The sequence below is a fragment of the Apis mellifera genome, linkage group LG16, assembly GCF_003254395.2.
Source record: "Apis mellifera strain DH4 linkage group LG16, Amel_HAv3.1, whole genome shotgun sequence".
NCBI lineage: Eukaryota > Metazoa > Arthropoda > Insecta > Hymenoptera > Apidae > Apis > Apis mellifera.
Window position 1 is genome coordinate 779053 of NC_037653.1, and position 17884 is coordinate 796936.

Genomic DNA, 17884 nt, shown 5'->3' on the forward strand with positions numbered 1-17884 from the left:
GTACAATTTGACCGGGTAAAATTGAAAGTTTTAAATTAAGCATTAAGAAATAGAAGATAGAGAAATATTTTTAATTGTTATTCATCTAATATATAATGTGAAATTTCTATCATCACATCTAGTTATATTAATACGAGGAAAACATTTTAATCGAAAATATTTAAATAAATATTTATATAAAATATAAATACCGGTTAATTTATATATAATAATTTTTTTATAATTTTATTATATAAACATAAAAATTGATATATTATATACTAAAATATTTAGATTTAGATTTGCCTATTTATTTAAGCAATTAGATGAAATGAAAGGAAAATAAAATAACTCTATCTCTATCAAGTTAATTCTGTCTTGCATCTAATTTATTGCTTATTCATCAAACTTAAATTGCTTATAAGTTAATAAAAAAATCTTCAAAAATTGATATTTTTGTATACTATCTTTTATATTTGTTTGAACATTAAAACTGATATACAAAAGATATTATATATCCTGTATGACAATTTTGTTTCAAAATATAATTTATATTTTTTTCTCAAAAGTTCTTTTATAAAAACAATATATAACAAAAAAACACAAAATATTAATTCCTATATTTATTAAGAAATGATTAATAAATCAAAACATATGTAATGTAATATAAATAAAATACATTTTTTTTATTTATTAATGATATTTGATGATATACAAATTTAATACACATAAAAGGGATTCAACATTATTATAAATTATCTTTCTTGATTTGTATCCTGATCAGTGAAAACTTTATTCAATAATCGATAACATACGTCTATCTGATCAGGATTTTCCTCTTGTTTTAAATCTTTTATGTAACGTTCTATAGTAGATTGTAAGCAAAGTTCAGGTCGTCGACATTCTTTTAAAGCAGGGAAAAAATTATCATTGGTCAAACCATCAAGAATATTTAGCAATTGATCTCTGAAATAGATTAAATTTGATTCAACATATTCAATATCAATTATAGAAAAATATTAAAAAAATAAATTTATAAAGTTATACCTAATTTCTGGTAATAGATCACCAATGGCCAGTAAACCTGTTGCTTGTTCAATTAGACCCATATTCACTAATGTTAACTTTAAATCATTTACATTTTCCTTACTACATAAAGAAGATAAGAGAAATGCAGATTTAATTTGTAGTTTTTTTATTGAACTCTGCATAGCTCTTAAGAGAATTGAATATCCATCATTTATATCCATGTATTTTAAAGACATTGGATGTTCTCGAACTATGCCTATATTTAATATATATAATTAATATTAAATTAATATAAATAAATATATAATTAATATATATATTTATATATATTATATATATTATATATTTTATATATTTATATATATAAAATTATAAAAATTTTTTACTTACATGATACTGCATATAAAGCTTTAATTCTAACAGTTTCTGCAGGATCTGTATCTATCATATTCAATAATATAGGAAACAAGCCAGTTTCTAAAAATCTTTCTTGACAAAAGGGGTTATTTTGAGCTAATTCAGCAATTACATCTGCTGCTCTCCATCTAATACTGCTATGTGGAGAATTTAAGCATGGACCAAATATTGAAAAACCACCTATTTTATAAAAATCATTGGCAATGTCTATATTATCTACAAAATCTGCAATTTTTTCTAAAGCAGATTCATGTTGTGATGTATCATCATCTGGGCGAAGATCAATTACATTTGACAAAACTTTAATGGATTTTTGTAATTCCTCAATTATATTACATGATAATGAGGAAAGAGTTTGTTTCAAAAATTCTTGTCTCTGTAAACAAGATTTTTAATGTATTTTTAATGAATTTCTTATAGAAATTATGTAGATAATATTAAAGTAAATATATTTATGCTACCTACTTCCTCATCCATAGGTTGAAATGGAATATCGCTGGTTACATTCTGAGAATTTGTTGCTTCCATAGCAAATCTGAGTAATCCTTGTAAATTTGTTGGTTGTCTGGGTTGGTTTGGTAATGGTTCAAGCACTTGTGGTTCGGTATTATTCATACTTGATGGTCCTTCAATAGATAATGGTCTTGCTCTGCTGTTTACGCGTGATTGTCCTTCTGTTTTTTCTCGATTATTCGAAGTTTGAGAACTAAAATAATTTTCAAAATTATATAATAGCTTCTAAATATTAATGATAAACAAATATGAAAATAATAGAAATAATTTTTACTTCTCCATTTTTTCTATGACTTTAGTCGTATGAGCTGCACCCATTAATTAATCTGTCTCACATAAATGTTATATCAATAAAATAAGAAAGAGAGCATTATAGAAATTTGATCGATGTCGCTATTATTTTCCGTTATTACTTTCGTAAATTCTAGAAACAAGAAAAATGTTCGAAGCGTAGCTTTCCTATTGAAAACAATCTCGAGACTAGAGAAAAATTGGTTAGAGGCGTAAATAACTTTGTTATACGCGTGCGCATAAGTACATACAAATTTCAAAAAAACTTAATTTTTGATGATATAGATATATCACAGAAAAATCAATTAATTTATGATCTTATAATTTATGATACGTGTAAATTAATATATAATACATATAAATAAATTATTAAGGAAATTTATATATATATATATATATATATATATAGAAATTTAATTTTATTATTATAATATATATTTATTATATGTGAAATAAATTATTATATTGAAGTATACTAAGAAAAATACAAAAATGTATTTTATTAAAATTTTTTTTTATAATAATTTATAATAATATACATCCTTAGTTTTTATATTTTAAATATATAAATTTAATATGTACAAAGAATTTCTGAAATTTCATTCTGTCCATCTATGACAACAATGCTGATTAGTACACACATAATATAACCTCATCTCTTCTTCTGCTCGTCTAGTTTGTGCTTGAAAAAATACTGCTTCTCTATGATTACACTTTGGACATGGATGATCTTCTGTTCTGGGTAAAGTAGGATCTGATATAACATCTGCGACAATGTGTGTCAATTCACTAAAATTATAAAAAAAATTATAATAAAATACAATAACAAATTTTTGTTATAAAAATTATAAGTTTATTTTTAAAAATAAAAAAAAATCGTTTCTGATGAAAATTTAAAAATTATATATATAAATATATTTACAAGTTATGCATATTATCATTTTTACTTACTCTATTTCGTGCATAATCTTATTCACGTAAATACAATTGCTATCAGCGAGTTGTTTAAAATCACAATTTCTACACTACGAAATTAAAAATAAAAAATTTTAAATAATTTGATTCAAAGATAAAATTTATTTTACATAAAATACTTACTGCATACATTAAAACTTTATTTTCTTTATCTTCTTTTGGATATAACATATTATTACATTCTTGACAAAATCTAATACCAACAAAACCTGGTCCATCATCATGTGTATCATAACCAGTTATTTTGGACATATTTCGTGCGCTTTTGTTTCTATTTTATATAATAAAATTCGTATAAATAAATAAAGAAAACAATGGAATTACTGTTTATCAAATACCCAACGAAGTAAAAAGTTAAACTTCAATCATAGTATACTAAGATTTAAGATTTTCATACAATAAATAAATGTGTCAATGAATGTGTCAAATCAATTTTAATAATGGTAGTATTGTATTTAAATTTTATCATATTATTATCATAAATTACATTATTAAAATTCATATCAAGAAAATTCATATAGAATTAAATAAAAATAAAATAAATTCATATGAATGAAGAATCATTATTATAAACTTATATTAATGAAAAATCACTAAATAAAAATAAAATAATTATTAAATAAAATATATATAAAACAATATATATTTCTTGAAATATTTTTCTAAATCAATTAAAATTCACATGGAATTAATTAAATGGTAATTTATTTTCATTGGATATGATATAATCAATAATTTTAATTTTAAATTTTTTATATATATAAAAATAATTTGATAAAAAATTACTATTATTATAATCTATATGAGAAAAAAGGAAAAAAATAAAAAATTTAAAAATATAGATACATTTAATCAAAATATTATATTGGATTATAAAATTTTATATAAATATAAAATAAATTACCAATCATTTTCTATATATGTTTTAATATTTTAGTATTATATGTTGCATACTTGAGTCAATGAAAACGTTGATAACCTTAATTTCTCTAAAGTTTATGGAGCGTTTTCATATATAATGGCGCGAATGTACATATATAGAAATCTGTTAAGAGAAATAGTGACAATTTTAATTAATAAAGATACGAGAAAATTATATATTTTGTTATATATTTTATTAAATCTTAATGTTGAAAGAAATAAAAAATTTAAAAAAGAAAGAAATTTTTATAAAGTCATCATTTTCAATCATTTAAACCAATCAATACGTATAATTATTATTTTCAATGAAAAAGAAGATTAAGATTTTAAATAAAATAAAAAATAATATTAATATAAAATATAAAAAAAATATTTTATAAAAACATTAATTTTTGATACAGAATTATTTTAAAAATTATTGAATTTTTTAATAAAAACTGTGAAATTTATATAATATAGCTATATAAATAGATAACTATGCATAAATATATATAGACCGGTTGTAGACAAAGGTTCGGGGAGTTTAACGTTCGTAAGAGTTTTCAGGAAAGGCAAAAGGTGCGCTAGTGTTCCACTAAGCTACCCCCAACCTTACTACCCCCACCCTTTCATTCGAGCTCCCCTAGCTAGTGCAAATCTCGGCGGATGAATGTTTTCTTAAGGGATTCTTCCCGAAAGCGACGCGAAAATCTGAGAGGAGTCGACCAAGCTGAAAATTCGTGAGTGAAATTATTTACTGTAAAATTTATACTACATTTCGTTGTTTGGATTCCCAAAGTTCATAGGATTTGATTTCGGAAATTAAAAAGAAAGACTAAACTTGTGTTCAAGGCGTTCCTGGGGGGTGATGGCACTCACGCCGACAGCGTCTCCCACAAAGATTTCACCATTTTTCTATTGACAAAAAAATCTTATACATCTCCACGTACATTCGATATTTTTTGGTTAACCTGTCGGCTAGTACGCTTTGAGCACGTGATTACGATAAACGCCGCATAACTAAAGTTTGTATTTGAACATTTTTTCCGAGGAATTCATTTATGTGCTTCCAACGACAGATTTGTTTTGTTGCACATTCGTTCTCGGCTAGTGCCATGGATTTTCTTTAAAGGCTTCTCGATGTTGATTTTCTCCTTTATAATTGCGCTAAGCTACAATAAAATTACCAATTTGAATATTGGATCGCAGGTATATCTTTTATATTTTTCAATTATATATTACGCATTTATATATAATTATTTATAGTACTAGATAAATTTGTATAGTTGATACTAAAATTTCTTTAGTAATACAGCCATATTGTACATTATTCTAAACAAATTTTGTTAAATAAATATAATTTATTTTTTATCTTTATATATTTTATATTTATGTAAACATATTTTCATTACCTTATATGGAATCTATGTCAATATTTATTTTATTATTTTAAAGTATTTTATTGTAATATTAGTGTTTGATAAAAAAAAATATTCATAATTAATTTTCATATTCATAATTAATTCATTCATATATATATATATATATATGTATGTATTTTTTTGTTTATAATTTTTGAATTTAATAAATTTTCATTAATGAAAAAGATTTTATTTGAAATATATAAAATATTCTCAAGTTAATATATTAATTTAATAAGAAATTGAGATATTTGATTGTAGAGAAATAAATAAAATTACAATAATAATTAAATGTATATATATGTATATATTTATGTATATATATATACGATATAATATATATTTATATTATATTTATATATTATATTATATTATATTTATATATTTATAAGTAAAAATTAAAATACCAAAACTTTGAAATACTAAGTAGATTTTATTGTTTACAATACTATTTGAAATATTTATTTCATAATAATTTAAATCATAACTTATATGTATAATGCTTATTTAATATCTAAAATAATATCTAAAACGTTAGATAATTTTGATATTTTACAATATTTGATAATATTCTTATGAAATTTTTTTAAAATATAAAAATGTAAAATATGTGAAGTATAAAGAAAAATATATTGATATTGACAGGAAATTTATTCTAAAGCTGCAGAATAATGGAAAGTGGAAGCAACCTGCCTACGCCGGGTAATTATCCTGGTGGGGATCGTCAACAGTTTTGCGTTTCATGGAACTCTCATCAATCAAATATGCACAGTGCATTTCCAAAACTTTTAAGTTCTGAACAATTTGTTGATGTCACTTTAGCCTGTGATGGAGGCTCAATAAAGTGTCACAAAGTGGTATTATCCGCTTGTAGTGATTATTTGGAACGTTTACTGTTAGAAATACCTTGCACTCATCCTATTATATTTTTGAGAGATATGAGAATGTGGGAACTTCAAGCATTAGTGGAGTTTATGTATCGTGGTGAAGTATATGTGGAACAACAACAACTTGGTAAATTAATGCAAGCTGCTGAAGTTTTGCAGGTAAATGAATAAAAATATTTTTTAAATAAAAATTTATTTATATAGTTTATTATCATTAAATATTATCACTAAATATTTATATGGTATTCTAGAAAAGATACATATAGATTGTATCGATTCTTATTTAATAACTATATCACCAGGTTCGTGGTTTATTTACTCAAGGATCAAGTGATAATTCTTCGAGTGAAAGTGGTTCACAACAATGCGATTCTAATGCTACTGTTGCACCTACGATCGCACAACAGGATGGATCTGACTATAAATCTGAGGAAACTCCATCTGAGGATGGAACTTCGAATACTAATTTTCTAGAGAATACATCGATTGCTGCATCTAGTACAGCAAATGCTCCATCACACAGTACTACACCAATTCCACAGAATTCTAATTCATCAAATTTTATGAATATGGAACACAGTGAGGCATTACAACATTTGGAAAAGGCACTTAGCGTTTGCGAAGCAACTTTAACCGAGACTCAGGGCATGGTTAGAATGGAACCAGACGAGCAGTTTACCCAACAGCAAGATGTCAAGCCGTACTCCATTAGTATGGTACCAAGCAGCAATTGTAATCCTAGTAGCCCATTTCCTGCGATTGAAGGTAAGGAGGAAGGTAAATGAAAAAAAAATTAATAATATATAATAAAAAATTTAATAAATAAGCATTGAAATAAATCAAAAAACTTTGTTTTAGCAAAATTATGCATATTTTTTTATAAAATTTTATATGTTCTGTTATTTATAATGTTACAAATTTCAACATAATAGCACTAAATTTTAAAAATATTTAATATTAAATATTAACTATTGACTATTGATTAATCATTGGTTGAAGATTGCAATTAAATAATTGCAACAGGGTGAATAAGATTTGAATAAGATTTTATGAATAAGATATTTTTTTTATTATATTTGCTCTTAATAATTTCTTAATCTTAATAATTTTCAGGTTATCAAAGACGACAAAGACGTTCGGAAGAGGAATTGAAGCAAGCTTCGGATATGGTAGCACGTGGTATGACGTTTCAAGTTGCTTCAGAAAAGTACAAAATTCCGATAAGTACGATTCGATTCTATATGGTTAGGAAAGGTATATTGCAAAGGCGAAAACGCGGTCGTGGTTCGAGTAATCTTGGCATGAATAGTCAACCGGGAAGTCCTGCAAGTCCGCCATATCATATGATGAACTATCGTTTGCCAGAAAGCCTAAACTCCAGCCTACCGTAGTGCAGTACGAAAAGTAGCGAGTTTTTAGATTTGAGTTGAATCGAACAAATTTTTTATTGCCACGTCGGAGCTGTTCCAGGCTATCATTCTTCCCATCTTTATTGACTCACACTGAGTTATTCGTTTCTCGTTTAAACATTTACGACACGCGATTACGCATGCTTAGTGCAAGTGCGTTTTCGTCAAACTGCTCGTTATTCTATACACATTTATTGCATTTACAGAAGATAGTAATTTAATAGAAAATAATTGACAAGATGTACGTATCGTACACGATAGGCACTTTAGTCTTGAACAGCTCGGCTCTGTGTACATAAGTATCATACGAGTTTTCGAACGCAGCATCGAAATGAAAAAGATATGTTTCAAAATATAATAGAAGATGAAGAAATGATTCGTTTACATGAGAATCATTGTAGATGTAATCATTGATTAAAAATAATCTATAATTGGTTGTAGTGATAGTTTTTTCATCTCTTATTTTCTACAAATTTTATGATGTAAAAATAAGAAAAAAATACATCTCGATACAGCGTTCGAAGATCGCCTGTACGGTTCAGTTTTGGGCCGTGTTCCGTTCTTCTACTTAGTGACACATACTCCTTACGTATATGGATAACGTAAGAGGTATTTTTTTGAGTCCTATACACTGATTGCTATAACAGATTTACAAAATACGGTTCATGGAAAAGTTTGAACGTGTCACTCGAATCATATTTTTACGATCAATGGAAAATCTTTTGATAATACGTATCTATAGGGTAGGTTCTTTTTTATTACGTCCTATTTATACATATACACATACATATATATGTAGATGTGTATATATGCGCGCGCGCATGTAATTTTTTGCCTGTTTGTCTATTTAGTGAATGTCCATGTTGTGTCTGTGCCTGTATGGGTTTATGCGCGCGTGTATGTACATATGTAAATGCATAAATATATATATATGTGTATATACTTGAATAAAATGTACATGTACTCTATTAAGTTGCTTTTTTTGAATAGTAAATGCGATTTATCTAGATATCGAGATATTAAGCATTAAATTTCGGTTTTTAAAACCAACAAAATATAGTAAGTCGTTTACGAATATTATGTTACTTTTATTTAACACAAAAATCAAGACAGAAACGGTGGAATCGAAGCTCGCGATTTTAAAAAACGTACGATATATTATACGTATCACATGATCGTATGCTTCGTCCATGAACGAATTAGTCACTATGTTCAAGACTGGTAACACGTGGCTGATCCGCAACCACGTCGAATCTTATACCGCAAATCTGGATCTACTACACAAATATTTTTGTAGACACTTTGCGCGTGGAAGGTGTCTTCTTTCTGCCTTTGTATATGCGTGTGTTTATATATTTATATATGCATATATATATACACATACATGTACACACATAATAACATATATAAATACATACGTATATAAATTACGAGAATGAAAATTGTATCGATATATATGCATGAACATATATATGTCCTGAGAGCAATATATGAACATGTATACTTCGATAGCTATACATTCAATGGCTCGATGAACCGGTACCCGTTGAAAAAGTTTACAATTTAGCTTTCGTCACAAGAAAAAAGGACGTTACGGGAAACGAATGATCATGATGTACGTAGCGTAATGCTTTTTACATGCTAATGTACAAATGATATTTATAATCTATCGTCAAAATCCAGCAGTTTTCATACAAGTGATCGAATGTATTGTACGGTCCTTTTATGAATACTGGATCTGCCTTTTCGAAAGATTAAAATGATTAGTACATACATTTAAAATTGTGTATACACATGATCGGCGCGCATGCATGTATATCTTACATATAATACACGTATGTGCATGCGCGCGCGCATGCACTCTACATACACATTCACTCACACATATACACAAAATATAATCGTACAGTGTATTGCCTTTGTTAAATAGCATTCGGATAAAGCCATATTTTTCCATGCAATGCAATAATCCAGCAAAGTAAATTACCGTAAAACGTGAAAACAGCCTAAATAGAAGAGTGCCAGATATGGGAGAAAAAAAAAAAAGGTTAAAAAATGAAAATAATGATATTGACGATGATCATAATAATGATGATAATGACGATGACAAAGAATGAAGATGAAAAAGAAGATGTGATGATGATGAAAGGAATCTAGAAAAAAAAAGATGAAGGAAAAAGAAAAAATGGTGAAATAGAAAAGTATTCAAAGTGAAACGCTGTACAGACAATTTCCTACCATTCAGAACGTATCTGCCTTTTATTCTGGCCTCGTGATAAATCCTGACTTTATTTATACTTGACAATATGCGGAATACCGTGTAAAAAAAAAAAAAACAACTAAAAATTAGGTTAGGAAACTTTGTGAACATTTGGTTACTCGCGGTACGTAGGAAGCCCTAACATGTAATCACATTCGCGTGAATTCGAGGTGGAAACGGATTGAAAAATCTACTTTTTATATTAAGGGACCCCTACCTCTGCCTCTCTTTCCCTCTCTACTCCAATATTATGTTCTTTTCGATCATTTTGATTTTTTTTTTATTATAGATAGTTGGAATTATAAACTGCAGGAAGAGAGAGGAGAGAGAGAAAGAGAGAGAAAGAGAGAGAAAATAATGGTTAGAGGATGGGAGGAAGGGAGAGAAACGCATATTTAATTCTTATACTATACTCGTTTATCCATTTTCACTCAAATAGATCTAATTTCGTTTTCTCTTCTTTCCCTATTTATCTCTTATGTTTTTTATATATATATATACATATATATATATCTATATATATATTTTTTTTCGATGAGATTTGATTTAATCTGATCTTTATCGAAAAGGAAAAGTAAAAAAAAAGATATAAACTGCACCGTATGTTACGATTAAAATCGGATGTTGAAATAAAAAATAAATAACGGGGTAGTTTTTTATCGAAGTGCATAGTATCGTTGCTCGAGATTTCGTATCGCGCGAATCATCGTTCAAAGAGTTCCAGTTGACAAAGGTTTTATACAGATCTATTAAAAACCAGTATTTCAAACCAATGAAGAATAATTAGTTTTCTAATAATAACGATACAATTTACGTAAATTTAGTACAGTGCTTAAGTCAGTAATGCTCAGCGTATCTAACAAATATTTTTAGTGGAAAGCCATGTCATACTCACATGTATTATAATGCCCTTAAACTATATAAACTAAACAACAATCAAAGAAGCGTGAACGATACTTGACTATTATTATAATTATTATAATTATGATTATTATTATTATGATGATTATTATTATTACTATTATTATTATTATTGTAGCTGTTTCCCTAGGAATATGTAGATCGTAGCCACTTCGAGGCAATTTACGTAATTAGATTATCGCTTCGAAATACACTTTTATATGGCGGTATTATTATTTGTAGATAGAATTTGCGATTATACTTATTACAATGATCAATCGATTGCTACATTAAGGTTTGTTTTTACAGTTACCGAGATCAATGTCCTACGAATAGTGGGAATACGATCGATCGGTCTTCTCGTTGATCCTATTATGTAGCTACTATTTTGTCTTTTTTTAAAAATATTTTTTTTTTTTTGTTAATTCGTACGTGTGTATTATACATATATTTATATGTATATATATACATATGTATGTATACATATACATATATATTTTTTTTATTATATATTCTTCTGTTAAAAGTGAAGTATTTGAATATTCAAAATGTGGATGATTGGAATAAAGAGTGAGTGAGATGATGAAGTAAAAAGGGAGATGCATAATTGTCGCAATCTTGTCGAACTCGATTTGAACGATGAATATTTTATTGAGCAAAAACAAAAATTAGTCCAACGCGTAAAATCTCTCGGTCGATCTTCCCGTCCCGAAGTAATAAACAGACCGATCGATCGATTCCTTGCTCGAATTACAATCGTGAAGAACGTTCTATAGATATTTTTCGAAGGGAAAAAAAAAAAAGAAAAAAAGAAAACACAAACCTCTAAAAAGTCCAATTTTCTAAACGTAGGTTCCTTAAGAGTAACAAATTTAGCGTAACCGTTAAGAAAGCGTTGGCATGTATACGTTGGTCAAGGTGCCGTCGTATCGAGCTATGAGATAGACTCTCTCTCTCTTTCTCTCTCTCTCTGAATGTTTGTTATTTAGAAAACACGAATGAAATACGATCGAGCGACGGCATTGCACGACAATGTGACCTATGTGTCCGAATGAACACAACGTTTAAAACGAATACACGGATTAGTGGCAAATATATGATCGTGCAAAAGATGATGCGCTGTTCAAGTTTGAAACAAAGTGCGTTGCGCCCGTCGCTCGGATATTACATCGTGAAAGAGAGAGAAAAAAATCGAATTAATGAGAGAAAACGAGAAAAAAGAAGGAGAGAAAAAAAACGAAAGGGGATAGAATTGGAAAGAAGAGAAAGGGGAAGGAGAAAGTGTCGAATTATATTTCTTTTTCTTCCTTATTTCTATGTTTCTGTCGTGGCCCTTGAAGAGAAAAGTGGAAAACACGGAATGAAAGACAGAGGCAGAGATTAGGTAAAAGGGCGACGGCATTGTTCGCACGATTACCGAACTGATTTCGAGAGGAAACTTCCGAAATTATTAATCGGTTATCTAGTAAAAATTATAATAATATAATAATATAATTATTGAAAATATTTATTATGAATATCTTTTTATTCGATAAGAAAGAAAAGAAAAAAAAGAAAGACAAAATATAATTGGAGTAAATGATAAATCGAACTCGAAGTTTCCTCGAATCGCAACACATAAGCACTTCTGTACAGAATTTTTCGTAGGTTGCGAAGATTTCCATTGAAAAACTCTGCACTTGTCGGCTTCGTGAAATTAAAGTATTGTTGTTTGATTTAACGCATAAGCTGTACGTTAAGGAAAAAAAAAAAAAAAAATTGCTTATAATTTAGGGTCGTGTAACGTGTGTTAGCGAAGCATGCTTCTAAGTAGAAAGATAGGACAACGCTATAACAATAATTATTATAATTAAAATAAATTAAGAATATAAGGCATTTAATAAGTGCAAAGTATTTCTTAATAAAAGTACTTCCAAAAATGATATTGCGTTCAATTATTTTGTAAAATATTTTTTAAAGCGTGAATTATTTTCGTCGTCGATTTAATTTGTTTCACGTATATATATATATATATATATATATATATATATATATATATATATATACATATATACATATAAATATATATATATATATATTTCAATAATTGCAAACGAATCGAAAATAGGATCGTTAGATATCGGACAACGGAGCAGCCGAGGTGTAGAGAGAAATACGTAAAATTCGAATCAATAGAAATCGATTTCTAATAATAAGTACATATATAAATGTAGTGTTTGCGATGATTAATCCTTTAATATCCGGATTTTTTAAATTGTTATCTTAAAATTATGATAACATATATATGTTACACTTATTTTGAAATCGAAAATATTGATATTGAACCGGCCTAAAAAATATTCTCTGTTTTAATGCATGTAGATACAACATTGGACGTTAAAAGGTAAAAAAATACAAAAATTTTCTTAAAAAAATTATTTATTATTAAAATTATCCATTTTTTTAACAGTAATTATAAAAACAGTTTTTGTTAACTATTTGTAAGACATATTTGAACATTGTAGTTTATATAAATAACACGCATAATTTTTTTTCTACATAATTTGCATGTTTTTTTTTTTTTTAAATGGATAAATTGGAAATATTTTATCGTAGAAAACAAAGTTTATTTTTTTTTTTTTTTATTATTCTTTGAAATTGATGGATAATTATGACTTCTTCTTTTCTTTTAATTGAATGAAATTGACATCTGTACACATTAATGCTCTGTATTTTCATCTTTAATGTTCAATGTTGTATCGATGTAACATATTTTCAACTATAAAATACTTACATTATACATTATAAGATTTGAAACGATTTTATAATATTTTTGTACACTTAATTTATCTTTTAATCAAATGTTAAGATGAAAATTTTAATGAAAAAAAAAAAATATGTACCTTTATTATTTTTCTAATGATTTATTTGAACGATATAAAGAAACACAAAAAGAAAAGATAAATTATTTAGAATAGTAGTTATCTCATCAATTTCAATGTTCTTGAAATATGTTAAGGTCATCATTCTAAATAACTTTTTCTTACATATACAAATGTATATATCGCCATTTTATCAAAAAAATATTTTCTGTCATATATTGTATTAATAAATATTTGAGTGAAATTTGGTAGGTTTGAGTTTTTTAAGTTTAAGATAGAGTTAGGTATGCGATTTAAATAATTAATATTTGGATTTAATTTGGATTGATTTGATTTTGACTTAAAATTTTAAAAAATAATATTATTTACAACTTTTTATAACATCTTGTCAAAGATGTAAAATAAATGAAATTATCTTTTAAATATTAAAACCTAATTTAACTCATGCTTAATCCAAACCTAAATTATCTAATCCTTGTAAAATATGCTGTGTTTTATTATCATAAATAATAAATATTAGAAAAAAAAAAAAAATGAAAAAGAAAAAAATTTTTGTAATTTTCTATGACTAACATGATAGCATATATTGATTTTTTTATATTATATACAATATTCTGAAAAATTAAAATGATTTTAAATTTTTTAAACAAAATGCTACATATTTTTTATACTATATGAAAGATAAATTTATCTTTATATAATGAATATTTCTTATTTTAAAAATATAAGATGAAAGAAACATTCTAAATTTTTTTATATTATGTTTATAAAAATTTTTTATTACATATAGTATTATATATATTAGATACATAAAGTTACAAAAAACATATTCAATACGTCTTCTTTGAATATATATTATTACTTTATGAATTGCATTTGGATCTTCGCTAATATTATTGTTTAATATAATGCTTTCAAAATTTCGTATAATCTATATATTAAATATAGATTATTAAAAATATTGATGCGATAATTGGCATAATACGAAGACAAAAAATAATAAGATAATTATAATATTAAATTTATATAAATTATATTATATTATTATTATTTGAAATTGAATATATTTAGCTATAATATTAAAAAATTTGCATTAGATTGGAGATTGAACCTGTTGAAATTATAGTTTAATTTATTTTGAACAAAATATAGGTTTGAATTATCATGAGATTATGTTTAATTTTGCTTTTAATTCAAAATCAAACATACCAAATTTCATGAATCAAATCTATTAAATTTTTAGCTGAATGTGAAATTAAAAAAAATAATACATACATAACTTAAATCTGTTCCAAACTTAATCCAAAATAATTTATAATTTCAATCAAAATAAATTATAATTTAAGTCGGATCTAAACTTAATCCAAACTTATTCTAAAAATATAATATATAAAATTAAAAATATTTTTACATAAATGTTTAACTTAATCCATAATAATTTATAATCTTAAAAGTTATATAATTTAGATCCAAAACTTATTCTTAAAACCTTAAAAAAAAAATCGAAAATATTTTTAAACTAAAATCAACTAGTGATTATATGTGGGTTATAAAAAAACCATATATCCCAAAATTATTTATATATTTTCAAGATTTTTTTTACAAGATTTACATTTTTACAAGATTTTTACATATCTTTATACGGGTAAAAGGATTTATTTATCTCAATTTGTCATGATTTATACAAAACGTCATATTTTTTTTACTTTCATAGTTAAATTAATAAAAATTAATAGAAGAAAAAAAAATCTTTTGAAATTTCTTGCATAACTATCGAAGTCAACCATTCCAAATTTTAAGAATTTTGCTAAGAATTATGATCATTTTATAAGCAAAATTATTCAGGGCATTGACCTTGGCAATATATATACATATATTTGAAGCTTATTAAAACCGGTAAAATAATCTGTATTTTAAATAATTATGAATAAAACATAAGGTAAGATATTAATTTTCGAGAGAATTTCTCAACAGAATATGCCTATTTCATTATAAATGAAATTAAAATTTTTGTTAAAATATTGTTAGATATTAAATTATTTTATATTTTAATTTATACTTTGTTCTAATTAATTGTTTTTTATTTTTCAAAAGTTATAACAATATATTTCTAATAAAAAATTAAAAAAAAACGTTTTTTCTAAATGATAAGATAATTTAAATAAATATTTCGTAACATGACAATGATATCATACAATATTAAAATTACTCGATAAAAAAATAAATGAATAGGAATTCATCTTCAATCTTCAGACATTATATCTTTGATTATTATTATTAATTTTATTTAATTTCATAATTTCATAATCATTAGTGCAATATGAAGAAAATTTTTAAAAGAAAAGTTGTTGAAAAATCGCGAAATAAAAGATGAATTAATTAAATTGATATTATTTAAATTTAAATTAAGTCTTTAGCCAAATGTTACAATGATGTAACACTTTTTTTTAAAAAATTTATAAAAATCGATTGTACTTAATTTCTTTTATTCATAATTTTAAAACATTAATTTTTAAATAGAAGCTTATTATATACTATTAATAAGATCTAATTTAATTTTCTATAAGCTAAATATTTATTTTAAGCATTTTTCAAATCAAATTGCTCAACTAAAATTTTTATTTCATTAATTCTTTAATTTTCAGAAATAATTTTGAATAATTTCTATAAATAAAAACTTATCTAATGTAAAAGTTTGATATTATTTTTTAATTTCAATGTAACAAAATATAAATGTATATATATATATATATAAGTTTCACAATTTTTAAGTAACGATTTAGCAATTTATAAATCTAAACAAATTTTAAACAAAATTATTTGAATATTGCATTAAATAATGTAAAATATGATAAAGAATTCTCAAAACTAAATGAATGTTATAATATTAGCTAGTGAATTTTTCAAATTAATGTTGAACTATTAATGGATAATGCTGAAGATTAAAGGGTTTTACCACTGACTATATTGTTGGCAGAGAAAGAAAATGCGAAACAGTCGCGTTTTCGTTGTTTCCGCGATTCTTAACCTTTTTTTAGAAACAGAAATTCGTCCGCAAATTTCCCCTTTTTTCTTTCATCTAAATAAATACCGCGTGCACATGCGCGTAGATATAAGTACATGCGTATGAAATGTAGATGTCGCGATTTGTTTGAAAGTTTTTAGTTTCGATTTTGAAATTGATTCAATACGTATATAAATATGATTTCGATTAATTATTGAAGAAGGAAAAAATTATTGGAACAATTATGTTCATATGTATTAATATTGGGCAAATATTACATGCAAGAGATGATTACTTTATATAGAGTATTAATATTTTTGTATAACATCATTGAAGAGTTGATTCTAAAGATCAAAATAAACACAAAAGTTAGTATACAAAAATGTCCATTATGGTTTATTTATTAACTCATGAAGCAATTGAAATTTGTATTAGATGAAACAAGATGGTATAGATTGAGATAATTTTATATGTGTTACACCATTAATTCACTTTGTCTTTGTCTCATTCTAATACAGATTTTAATTGTTTATAACTTAAAAGTCTTAATCGACATTTTTTTGTTTTAATTTTTAAAATCAATCTGAAAATTTACAAATAAATTTATAATAATAAATTTATATTTAATAAATATATTTATTAAATTTACTATAAACAAATATATTAATATTTAATTTAATTTTATATAGTGATTCATATTAATTCAGACACTATTATGTATAAAAGATTATTGTTTTATATATTTGTTTATAATAATGTTAAATTTAAAATTAAATGATTTTTTTTTAATATATTAAAACATTTATAATTATAAAAATAAATTTTATTTATTTATTTAATATATTATTAATTCAACAAATGATAAATTAAATAATGAAAAAATTGAAAATTTTTCACAAATTTTTTAAAAAAATTTGGATAATAATCAAATTAAATAAATTTAAATAAATATTTATGTTTACAATGTTTATAAATTATGTTTATTTATTAGCGATTAGAATTCGCTGAATATAATGGTTTATTAATAGGTGATTACAA

General features: G+C 24.9%; 3 protein-coding genes across 9 annotated transcripts; 1 reads left to right on the plus strand and 2 right to left on the minus strand.

Moving 5' to 3' along the window:
- Positions 1–641: 641 nt before the first annotated feature.
- On the minus strand, positions 642–2450 carry LOC409521 (hsp70-binding protein 1). The gene is made up of 5 exons (XM_393027.6): positions 2213–2450; positions 1891–2131; positions 1399–1801; positions 1027–1264; positions 642–945 (listed from the first exon to the last, which is right to left on the minus strand). Exons 1-5 carry the CDS (start codon positions 2254–2256, stop codon positions 735–737), a joined length of 1137 nt encoding a protein of 378 aa, XP_393027.2. The 5' UTR covers positions 2257–2450; the 3' UTR covers positions 642–734.
- A 368-nt stretch (positions 2451–2818) lies between these two features.
- LOC412547 (DNA-directed RNA polymerase II subunit RPB9) lies at positions 2819–4176 on the minus strand. Of its 3 annotated transcripts, none has more exons than XM_016916951.2 (4): positions 4159–4176; positions 3328–3475; positions 3181–3254; positions 2819–3018 (listed from the first exon to the last, which is right to left on the minus strand). In XM_016916951.2, the coding sequence occupies exons 2-4, from the start codon at positions 3454–3456 to the stop codon at positions 2829–2831; spliced, it is 393 nt and encodes a 130-aa protein (XP_016772440.1). In that variant the 5' UTR covers positions 3457–3475; positions 4159–4176; the 3' UTR covers positions 2819–2828. The 3 variants fall into 3 exon arrangements, with proteins under 3 accessions (XP_016772440.1, XP_006557346.1, XP_026301503.1); XM_006557283.3 differs by lacking the exon at positions 4159–4176 and adding an exon at positions 4109–4127; XM_026445718.1 differs by lacking the exon at positions 4159–4176 and having other exon boundaries at positions 3328–3594.
- A 516-nt stretch (positions 4177–4692) lies between these two features.
- On the plus strand, positions 4693–12217 carry LOC412187 (broad-complex core protein isoforms 1/2/3/4/5). 5 transcript variants are annotated; one of them, XM_016917112.2, is made up of 5 exons: positions 4734–4844; positions 4957–5313; positions 6171–6571; positions 6715–7189; positions 7526–12217. In XM_016917112.2, the coding sequence occupies exons 3-5, from the start codon at positions 6197–6199 to the stop codon at positions 7801–7803; spliced, it is 1128 nt and encodes a 375-aa protein (XP_016772601.1). In that variant the 5' UTR covers positions 4734–4844; positions 4957–5313; positions 6171–6196; the 3' UTR covers positions 7804–12217. The 5 variants fall into 5 exon arrangements, with proteins under 5 accessions (XP_016772599.1, XP_395650.3, XP_016772600.1 ...); XM_016917110.2 differs by lacking the exon at positions 4957–5313 and having other exon boundaries at positions 4693–4844; positions 6187–6571; XM_395650.5 differs by lacking the exon at positions 4957–5313 and having other exon boundaries at positions 4696–4844; positions 6187–6571; positions 6715–7177.
- Positions 12218–17884: the final 5667 nt, after the last annotated feature.